This window comes from Erpetoichthys calabaricus, chromosome 12 (genome assembly GCF_900747795.2).
Source record: "Erpetoichthys calabaricus chromosome 12, fErpCal1.3, whole genome shotgun sequence".
Taxonomy (NCBI): Eukaryota; Metazoa; Chordata; class Cladistia; order Polypteriformes; family Polypteridae; genus Erpetoichthys; species Erpetoichthys calabaricus.
In genome coordinates, this window is record NC_041405.2 from 1,946,308 (window position 1) to 1,958,064 (window position 11,757).

An 11,757-nucleotide genomic window follows, 5' to 3' on the forward strand; every position below is an offset into this window, starting at 1 on the left:
TGACAGTAGCTTGATAAGTTCTCTCGCAATAATTACCACAAATTCCAAAAAACTTTGCTATCATGCTGGTTTAAATGTGGTTGCCCTCGATGTTGTTGTAGTGACACAACTTCCTATACCTGCATCTAGCAAACCATCATGTCCTGTTCGACACCCAAGTCTTTGCCTCTCGTTTTTCCCCTTCTTTCTCCCTCCCTCATGTAGAACATCTCATCTCTCTGTGTCCTGGACGAAGATGAAGATCTGCTCAACACAACTCTGAATGGAGAATTACTACCGGAGAGACTGAAGAAGGACCTTTGTGATCTGAAGAAGAGCCTAGAGGAGATACATGGCTGGGAGTTTGTGGAGACCATTGAGACCGGTGGGTTGTGGGTTCCCAGGTGACCTTTTAAGTGAATACTGAGGTGGGATTAGAAGTTGAGAGCTTGAGGGTCACTCTCTGGTGTCCACTTTTTGTTGTCAGGGGTTGGTATTCAAGGTCACAACTTGCAGAATCTGCGGACCAGAAATGGGCTAATAAAATGTAAGTCGTATTTTCAACTTTTTTATTTTTCAGTCATTAAAAAGGAAGTTTATTATTATTATTAACAAAAGTGGAGTCCAGATGTATTATTATGGAAATTTATCTTATGTTAGTTTTATAGCACCCCATTTGTGCAGCTTTACCTGCACATTGACAACTTCTTCAAGCAAAGAGACTTACTAGCTTGGCATAAGAAGACTAAATGGTGGTCTTCAGACCTGAGCTCCACCTGAGCCAATCACCAAAACAGGTGCCTACTTAGCACGCTGCTTCCTATTGAAGATGTCACTTCTCAGCTGCCGACACCTGTCACACATACCCTAGCCCCTTAATACATCTGCAATCTCCTTCATCCCCTCTTGGGATCGAGAGTTTTGAGGTCATCTGCTCCATTACTCTTTGAAGTTCCCAGATCACAGCTGAAGGTTAAGGGTGACGGAACTTTTTCACTTATTGCTCCAAGACTTTGGATGATCTGCAGCTCCATATCAGATCTTCTCCTTCTATTGAGGTGTTTAAATCTCGGTTAAAAACTCACATTTTCTCCTCCAAATTTTATAGTGGGTGAGGTCGCATATTCAATAGTTTTTACTGTTTTGTTAAACTGGTTATTTTATCCATCCATGGATGGATGGATGGATGGATGGATGGATTGATGGTAGTTTTATAGTAGTCTTACTTGTTTCTTTGTACAGCACTTTGGTACAACTTCTGTTGTTTTTAAATGTTCTTTATAAATACATTTGATTGATTGATTGATTGATTGATTATAATAAGTAATTATATCACACATTCAGTTACTTTTTCTGTGAGTAATGATTAACCTAACTAGGTTACTCCTTACAATAACGTGTCCCCAATGCTGCTGACTTCCTCCATCGTTTTTCTTTTCTGTTTATTCAGACTCCTGTCCACTCACCCTGGACCCCGACACGGTAAACCCGCGCCTCCATTTGTCAGAAGACAACAAAAAGGTGACAGACAAGGGGACAGTGACCCTGCGCCGTGATCATCCCGACAGATTTCGATTTCAGCCCCAGGTTCTGTGCAGAGAGGCTTTGAGTGGGACTCGCTGCTACTGGGAGGTCGAGTGGATTGGAATCTGGGCTGACATTGGAGTCGCATACAAAGGAATAGAAAGGAGAGGATGGAACGAGGAGTGCCACCTTGGACACAACGACAAGTCCTGGTGTTTGTGCTGCTCTCCTTCCCGTTACTTTGTTCGCCACAATAAAATGGAGAGTCAAATCTGCACCCCTTCCTCTAACAGAATAGGCGTCTATCTGGACTGTCCGGCTGGCTCGCTGTCATTTTATAGCATCTCGGACACCATGACCCTTCTGCACAGGTTCAACATCTCCTTCAGTGAGCCGCTGTACCTGGGGTTTGGCGTTGGGTTGGATTCCAGTGTAACAATCTGTCCTCTGAACCCATCTGACCAGTGACTGGCGTCATCTGATGACTGCTTCATGTCTTCTCTCACACAGACTCTCTTGCTATTTTAGAGAAAAGCGAAAAATTCCAGACAACAGGATAAAGTTCATTCCTGGCACATCATTCCTACCAGCCATTTCTCCTACCAGAGTGACACTGGACTGGACACTGGTCCTATAACATATGGTTATAGGACCCCCCATCCTTCATCAACAGGAAAGTGAGAAGACATGACAGTGAGCTGACTTCCATTCAGTGGACATCAGGCTTTTGTCTATTAGGTGCCCCCCCACCTTGACCCCCAGTTTTTGTCCAGTACTCTCATTGGCTACATGGTGGTGCTCCCTTAAAGATCTAAAATTTAAACTCGGCCTCTACTAGAATTTCAAGTAAAGCCGTGGGGACAGGCGTGACATGAGAGAAGCATCCCTGTCACCTGGAATCTAAAATCTGAATTTAGTTTGCAAATAATGAAGCATGAGTGGGAATCAGTCCTCTGATGCTTTTCCACATTTGCACTGGTGGCGTGACATGTTTGGAAACTTAAGGGGACATTTTGCAGAAATATTAGAAAGAATTTCATCATGCAAAGAAACACACAGAGGTGGAATAACTGAGAAAACAGTGTGGTGGACTGTAGGAGTTTAGGAACCTTCAGATCTCGATGTTATTGTGGACAATCGAGGTAAATAGAATAAGCTTGTAGGGCTGAATGGAGTGTTCTCATCAAAATTTTTTCAATATTCTAAAATGGGAAATTTGTGCAAAGTTTGCTGGAGAGATGCATGGATTTTCATACTAGACAAACACAAATTCAACTTTGTATATAAGAAAGTTTCTTTGAGGCAACTAAGAAAAATGTGTAACCTGAAAAACCAAAGAAAGAGAGTGAGGGAAAGAAAGAGTTAAAGAGAAAAAGAGTAGAGTCACAGCATGAAGAGGACAACGTCCAGAAAACTGTCCACTCAGACAGATCTGCAGTAAGAACTGTAAGGTGGGCCCTGGAGACACTTCAAATAGAACAGAACAATAGGCATACTGTGAATTTAAAGGAGTTCAGAAACTCAGATCAACTCAATAAAGCGTGTGGACCAAAGAACTGGAGAGCTGTGGAAGTGACCAGCAGAGGTGACTGGAATTTCATAGAGCATTCAGCCAGTGACAAGAGCAGCAGGAATGAAGAATGGCTGAAGAATGAGAACATCAGACTGGCAGACATCACAGTTTAACAAAGGCTCCTTTATATGGACGTTAAAGTTTAAGGGTGGGCTCTGATGAAAGACGTTGACAATCATGTTGTTCAGGACTTAACAGTGGGAAATAGGAAAGTATAATAATGTGCGTTATTAGATGAAGTGATTGTTTAGTAGTTATATCTTAGTAACTTGTGTTGTTCTTCTGGGGTGTGATGGTTTGAGATAGTGTTGAAAGGTGCTATATACAAAAAGAGATATATACAGTCATGGTGCTATATGATGGTTTGAGGTCATAAAGTGTTGAAAGGTAGCATAATAAATGACTTTGCAGCAGTTGAAGCCGCTATGGACTCGTCCTGGTTCTGTACTTAGGTGACTCATTATCAGCAATACAATTTATTGAATAGATGAATATGTTAAAAAAATAGCATATGGTTTGTTTCTTTATGAATAAAAGTTAAGAAACGGAGAGTTGCAAATATCTATGGATTGAATTTCAGTTCCTTAAACTCTCTAAGAGCACTCAGGCCAGGGACATTTCTTCTCTTCTTTTCAGTTTGAAAGTTCAAAGATGTTTTACGTCATCTACTCTCATAGCATGTCTTCTTACTTTGGACAAAACAAACACTTCACTCTTCAATCTTCAGGTAAGAGAAAGTTCAGGGCCTGAATTTACCCTGCACATGCACAGACTATGAATTAATATTATTATTATTATTATTATTATTATTATTATTATTATTAGTATCCCTTTGTGTAACACAAACCTTGTGGGCTCTCACTCCTTTCAATCCACCTTCCTCTCCACTGATGTCAGAAACTGCTCAAATGAATGCTCTTTTGGGGGGACGCACAGTGCCTGACCAGTTTGTTGCATTCAGTGGATAATTGTTGTGGAACTAACACAATAGCAATGAAACTTTTTAAGACTCCAGTGTTCTTTCTTCTTATTTTTGTTCAAATACTGCATATTGTTATGCCTACCTGGGCCTGGGGCTGGCAGGTTGCTCAGCACATCTTTATTAGTAGGCTTGTGGTCAGTGCATGAATTATCATGTGATAAATGACTCATTCCGTTGACTGAAATCTTACTTCGGTATTGTGAAATACACAATAAATTAGATATGGAAAACATTATTGGTTAACATATGCACGTTAGGTATGTGAATTACATTTTATATGGATACACAGTCTACAAATAGATCCCACGTCAGCATCAGGTGGAATCACGTTTCATGACACATATGCACTCATAGACTATCTATAGTCTTGCATTCCTGTTTTATTTTCCTCTGAAGCCTAAATGCCAGCTAATTCTAAAGTGTGTGCCAGTCTCTTGTTGGCCCCTGTACTCTCCCCTGCCTACTAGGAGTGGTGTCTGAAGAAGGGAGCTCTTAAAATGGCTGTGTAATATTGAGAAAACAATAACAAGGCAATTACAGTTTTCTTGATTGCTTAGATAAGTCGATCATGCCAGTGGTGTATGTCGTCTGATCTGCACACCAGAAATGAGCAAAACCACAAATATTTTTGCAAAAGAGTAATGTAATTTCTTATTGAATATATAGTGGCATACAAAAGATTAGGCCCGCTTGCTTAAAATGTCTGTTACTGTGAACAATCAAGTGAGCAGAAGATGAACTGATCACCAAAAGGCATCAAGTTAAAGATGAGACGTTTCTTTTCAGCATTTTATATAAGATTAGTGAATTGTTTTTGTTTTATACAATTGTACAGTGAAAGAAGGAAAGGAGCACCTAAAAAAAAAGATATTTGAGGTCTCAGATAACGTTTCCCAAGGTGGTCTCAGACCATAATTAGCTTGTTAGGGTTATCTATGGCTTGTTCAAACTCCTTGTTAGGTGATGCAAATTTCAAAGCTGTATTAATTCTCAGACTCCTCACAACTTGTCCCAACAATCAGCAGCCATGGGCTCCTCTAAGTAGCTGACTAACACTATGAAAAATAAAAGAACTGACGCTCATGAAGCAGAAGAAGGTGACAAGACAATGGCAAAGTGTTTTCAGGTCACTGTTTTCTCAGGTCATAATGTTATTAAGAAATGGCAGGAATGGTGGAGGTCAGGTTGAGGTTTGGAAGACCAAGAAAACTTTCTGACAGAACTGCTCGTTAGATAGATAGATAGATAGATAGATAGATAGATAGATAGATAGATAGATAGATAGATAGATAGATAGATAGATAGATAGATAGATAGATAGATAGATAGATAGATAGATAGATAGATAGATAGATAGATAGATAGATAGATAGATAGATAGATAAAAACCCCTGTTTGACTACAAAAGACCCTCAGGAAGATTCATCAGACTCTGGAGTGGTGGTCTGCTGTTCTACTGTGCAGCGACACCTGAACAACTTAGATCCTTCATGGTAGAATCAGCAGAAAGAAAACTTTTCCAGTGTTGTAGCCACAAATGTCAGCACCTGAAGTTTGCAAATGAACATCTCGACAAGCCTGATGTATTATGGAAACAAGTCCTGTTGACTGATGAAGTCAGAATAGAACTTTTTGGCCAAGAAGTGCAAAAGTGTATTTGGAGAAAAAAAGGGGGCTGAATTCCAGGAAAAGAACACGTCTCCAACTATTAGGCATGGCGGTGGATCCATCAAGTTTTGGGCTTGTGCTGCTGCCAGTGGCACAGGGTACACATCATTGGTAGAGGGGAGAGAATGAATTCAAATAAATACCTGCAAGTTCTGGAGGCAAACATCACACCATCTGTACAAACGTTAAAGTTAAGAGGATGGGCTCTACAACAAGGTAATATCCCCAAACACACCTCCAAATCTACAATGGAGTACCTCAAGTGGCTGTCTGAAGGAAACAGGAAGGTGACAAACAATAAGACCGTGTCCTAGTATCCTGATCATCCCGACAGGTTTGAGATTTTGCCACAAGTTCTGTACAGAGAAGCTCTGAGTGGGACTCACTTCTACTGGGAGGTCGAGTGGGATGGAAACTGGGCTGTGGTTGGAGTCGCATATGAAGGAGTTGGAAGGAAAGAACTGAATTCCGAATATTTTCTTGGATTCAATGACAAATTCTGGAGTTTGTCCTGCTCTAATTCCAAGTACTCTGTGTGGCATAATAATACGAACATCGAAATCAGTGCCCCCTGCTTTCACAGAATAGGTGTCTATCTGAACTAGCCCGCTGGATCTCTGTCATTTTATGGCATCTCAAACACCCTGACCCTCCTGCACAGGTTCAACATCTCCTTCACTGAGCTGCTCTATCCTGGGTTTGGGCTTGGATTTGACTCCAGCTTTCCATTCTGCTCTCTGAACACCTCTGACTAGTGACCATTGTCACCTGTGGGCCATTTTATGTCTTCTGTCACATTGGGAGTCAATTGATGGTGTTGGGGTTCAACTATCATTTCATGGCTGATACATTCACACACATATAAACACACACATACTCAAACCTTGGCCTGCTACCCTGCCATTCCTCCACCTACAGTATAGTGACTGGGGACAGTCCTAGTCTATAAACTCTCTATCCTTTAATGTGGTCATCTCTAAGAAAACAATAAGAGCTTCCATTCAGTGGTCCTCAGACTTAAAACCCTTCACTTTTGGGAAACACCTACCCTGACCCAAAGTTTTAGTTCTGTACTTTCAATCAGCACACAGTGGTGTTTTCTTAATAACTTAAAATTTAAACTCTGTCTGAAGTAAAATAGCAGACAAGGCAGTGAAGACACACATGGTGAGAAAGTCAAGTCCCTGTCCCTGTTTGTACGTGCAAATCAGAGATTAGAACTCTTTTTAATTCAGTATATTTTATTGTAACACTGTCTGTAAGTCACTCTGCTCAAATTGTAGCCTTGACATTGTCCATGTAGAATTTCCATGTTCTCCCAGTGTCCCCATGAATTGTTCTCTGCACTCTCCAGTCTCCTGCCCAGATCCCAATGTCTTCTGTTTTAATGGAATTGGCACTTCAGAACTGGCCCTCTAAGGGTGTGTGTGCGTGTGTGTGTGTGTGTGTGTGTGTGTGTGTGTGTGTGTGTGTGTGGGCCCTTTGATGGGTCAGTCCAAGGTGTGCTCCTGCTGGGATCATACAATTAACCCTTTTTATGATTTTCAGAAGTAATGCGCTGACGTGTCACCCTGCTTCTATAATTAATAGGCCAGCAATGGATCATGTTTATCCCACCCAGGCTCGCCACGCTTCATTTTTTCCTTTTCTCTGGAAGCTTCTTGACCTCAGGTATTTTTACAGTCAAACACATTTTTTTTCTGACACTCTCAAAGCAACACATACACTGAGTTTTACACTCACAGAAAGCTGCTGACATGTTCCTGATGTTGTTTCTGGTCATAGAGGGTAACATCTGAAGCCTCAGCTATCGTTATGCTAGGCCTGAAGCGGCTGCAGATGTTGTCTCACTTGTATATCAGGTCTCATCAATGTTTGGCCCAGTTCTTTAAGAAAGACTCATCACCTGTGATGAGTTCCAGTTTGGCTTCAAGGTCGTCCAGAGATGCTGAGATGTCCAATATGTTGAAAAGAAGCCACCTGTAGCCAGAGTAGTGTGTTTCTTTGTAGCTGTCAGAAATCGCCAGCATGCTCATATTGCCCCCTTTTATACCACTTGTCCGTTATCATTTCTGGCTTTTAACTCTTTGGGGGCTGAAAATTTTTTCCAAAAAACTCAGTTTTCTGAAAAGCATACAAAGCAATCCATCCATCATTTTCCAACCCGCTGAATCCAAACACAGGGTCACGGGGGTCTGCTGGAGCCAATCCCAGCCAACACAGGGCACAAGGCAGGAACCAATCCAGGGCAGGGTGCAAAACCACCGCAGACAAAGCAGTGGTTTCAGCCATAAATCAACATAAAACATCTGTTGCTGCATGCTGTAACTGCAGTCGGCACCTGATCGCCATCTCTGGAGGCCACGCAGGGACGACTCAATGGCCAGCTGGAATGCCTGGCTGTCTGTCTTCACATGGCAAGTGGGTGGCAGTTGCAATGTGACACAAAGTGCTTTGTACCTCTTATCATTGTAAGTGGTGGTCCTACAAAATGAACGTTGCCATAGGTGCATTAGATACACAAATGTGATCAGCTGGGGACCGATCAGCTGATGTTGGCACTCACCTTTGTTTTCAATCTCCGTGTCCAGATCACTTGCGTTACATTTGGAGTCTGACAAATCAGTCTGATTCAGCGATAATATGCAAAATGTCGTCCACGGACTATTTTACTTTATGCATTTGCTCTGGCCTCTCGCCAGATGTCGATGCCATGTTTGAGGTTGTTTACTCTTCACCATTCATGCACACACAGAAAATCAAAGTCAAATCAATGAAGCTAACTTTCCTTCCAGCAAAGATAGTCAAACTAAAATGTAACAAGTTTTGTCATCGTTTACAGCTGATTACCATCCTCTACCCCTAAATTCAACAAAAGTCGACATCCGCCCTGAAAGAGTTAATATTTCTGGCCACAGATTCTCACACCCCTGTATAGTGTTCAAATCCAGATTACAATTTGCCTTTCTTTAGCACTAAGGACATGTCAGCTGTGTAGCAAAGGACTGATGACACCACTGGTGTAGTCCTTGTGTCCAAGAGAAGTGGCGGCAGCAGTGCTCTGTTTTTCAGTATATTGCTGAGGATTGTCAGCTTCCTCTCGAGGAGCTCCTGTTCCATCTTGTTTGAAGGAGCTCGTCTTTCTACATAAGACTGGCAAATTGCTGCTTCACTTTTGTGCCAAGAATTCTGCTTGTGGTGCGCTTTCAAAAAAACTAAAGAGTGATGTCACTTTCCTGATGAAGACTACACTTCATTTATAGTGTATATGGGACTGTAGGCAGTAGCTTATATTTCTGTAACACTCAACATTGTTGTAGCTTTTTCTCCGTTTCTATACCAACAAAATTTCATGCGTTCCTAACGTGAGAAAAGAGAACTTTGGACAATGTGGGGCTTGAGCGACAGTAGCCACACTTTTTGTGCACGTCCATGCAGTGAAGGTTTATGATTATGCATTGCTCTCACTCCTGAAGGTTGATTTGTTCTTTAAGAAGACCGCTAAAAAGTAAAAGCGCCTTCATAGTTATCTGATTGATGAGATAATATAATGAAGTAAAGAAAATCAGTTGCCAATTAACAGACAGGCAAGGCCCATTTTTTAAAAGGTGTGGACTGAGCTGAATGGTCCTGAATAACTTTTTCTTTTGTCACTTTTTTCTACCTTTCTTATTGTGCTATTTATTTATTTATTCATTTATTTATTTGCTTGTTTGGTTTGTGCATCGCCTCCTCACTCAAGGGATTGAGAAATTTAAGTTATCTTTATGTCTAGTAAAACATCCCACACTTTCCCTATTTTTCGTCCCCCTAGACCCGAACAACACTCATTGTGAGGCCATTTTTGGACCACATTTTGTGCAGGAAACTACACCCTCATGACAAAGAGCAAAAATGATGGGAAGGACTTGAAGTTGTGGAGGTCACATCAACGATCACCAGGGGTCCTCCCCCTAATGGGATACAAGGGGCTAAAGTTACTCCTTTACACACAACTTTGAAGAAGTGGGGATTACTAATATAGATGGAGTGTCATTTTATGCTATTTCGAGGTTTCTGATCACAATATGTTCACGTTTTTTATATTTACTTTACTGGTGGTCTTAACCATCTAAGAGCCACTTTCACAAATGAGATATTTCAGACTCACACATATGGAATATCGGTTTAGACCAGGGGTAGTCAACCTTTTTATACCTACCGCCCACTTATGTATCTCTGTTAGTAGCAAAATTTTCTAACCGCCCACCGGTTCCACAGTAATGGTGATTTATAAAGTAGGGAAGTAACTTTACTTTATAAAATTTATAAAGCAGTTACAGCAAGTTAAAACATATAATAATAATTACTTACCAAGTACTTTATGTCGGATTTTCGCTAAGTTTGGCAGAATAAATCTTTATAAAACAACTTACTATAGTTAAATTAGTCGATTAGTATGTAATCGCAGCGCCGTTTGGTTGCTCCGCTACCGCCCACCATGAAAGCTGGAACGCCCATTAGTGGGCGGTAGGGACCAGGTTGACTACCACTGGTTTAGACCAGGGGTCCTCAATCACGGTCCTGGAGGGCCGCAGTGGTTGCAGGTTTTTGTTCCAACCCAGTTGCTTAATAAGAAGCGCTTATTGCTTAAGTAACACTTCTGTTTCACTTTAGTTGTCTCGCTAGAATTTGAACCCTTATTGATTATTTCAGTCTTAAACAGCTGTATTCTTGGTTTTTAATTGCTCCTAATTAGCAATAACATGCAAATGACAAAAGAGACCAGCATTTCTCCATTGAGCTTGTTTCCATTTACACCTTTGTGTTTTTATCATGCACTGTTTGATTTAATTAAATACTTGGAAGGAAAGTGAAGAGAAAAAAAATAAAGGACTGAGAATTCCTCCTCCATTTTAGCCTTCAAATCATTTGGATGATATTGTGGACGAAAAAGGCACACTGGAAAGCAGACAGATAATATTTTCTCAATTCACTTTATTTATTCATTCGGAGTCGCAGTAAGTAGAGATTCAAAAGAGCATAACTTATTGCCGCAAAGCTCAATTGAACCCTGATCAAAAGCCAGGAGGGGTTTTTTATACTTCAGCATCTCATGATTAATAAGACAGAAAGAACATCCTTATGAAAACAGTAAAGTTAAACAATATGTCTGTTGAGCTAAGCATTATCTGTGTTTTGGAAGCTAAGCACAGGAGAGACGCCTTTGCATAAACCACATGTACTTTCTGCAGCCTTGTGACCTTGTCCCTGAAACATTCACTCTGAGAAAGGGAAAAACACGAAACAGCTTACATTTTATTCATCTGGACACTATTTCTCCTGAACCCTGGAATAACATATTTTTGTTAGTTCATAAGCCAAAGCGTCTCTCACTGGCAAGTTACAAAATAGTTATTATCCATCCATCCATCCATCCATTTTCCAACCCGCTGAATCCGAACACAGGGTCACGGGGGTCTGCTGGAGCCAATCCCAGCCAACACAGGGCACAAGGCAGGAAACAATCCTGGGCAGGGTGCCAACCCACCGCAGGACACACACAAACACCAAGCACACACTAGGGCCAATTTAGAATCACCAATCCACCTAACCTGCATGTCTTTGGACTGTGGGAGGAAACCGGAGCGCCCGAAGGAAACCCACGCAGACACGGGGAGAACATGCAAACTCCACGCAGGGTGGACCCAGGAAGCGAACCCGGGTCTCCTAACTGCGAGGCAGCAGCGCTACCACTGCGCCACCGTGCCGCCCAATAGTTATTATAAAGATTCTAATTTACTAAACACACAAAATACATGGTGCTGAGGAGAACATTCTTCTTCTACAATATCCTTAGAAAGGGGAAGAAAATCTAGGATATGAGAATGAGCTGACACAGCAGAGTTAAAGCAATAGCAAGCCATGAAATTAAATTATTGGCAAGAATTGTTTTCTAATTAAGCAACTGAGTTTGAACAAAAACCTGCAGCCACTGCGGCCCTCCAGGACTGTGATTGAGGACCCCTGGTTTAGACCATTTAAAGGTCGA

General features: G+C 41.4%; 2 protein-coding genes and 1 long non-coding RNA gene across 3 annotated transcripts in view; 2 read left to right on the forward strand and 1 right to left on the reverse strand.

Annotated features, from left to right (window-relative positions):
* Nucleotides 1–11,757, forward strand: part of LOC114661667 (tripartite motif-containing protein 16-like) — a 202,558-nt gene that overhangs the window by 97,436 nt on the left and 93,365 nt on the right. Inside the window, exon 6 of the mRNA XM_051935155.1 lies at nucleotides 1,430–1,566. Within this exon, the coding sequence (XP_051791115.1) occupies nucleotides 1,430–1,566 (137 nt within the window). The remainder of the gene's footprint in view (nucleotides 1–1,429; nucleotides 1,567–11,757) is intronic.
* LOC127529909 (uncharacterized) overlaps nucleotides 1–11,757 on the reverse strand; it is a 60,712-nt gene that overhangs the window by 47,984 nt on the left and 971 nt on the right. The gene's annotated exons all lie outside the window — the stretch shown is intronic.
* The window catches only part of LOC114662226 (E3 ubiquitin/ISG15 ligase TRIM25-like), a 63,065-nt gene that overhangs the window by 11,864 nt on the left and 39,444 nt on the right, over nucleotides 1–11,757 (forward strand). The gene's annotated exons all lie outside the window — the stretch shown is intronic.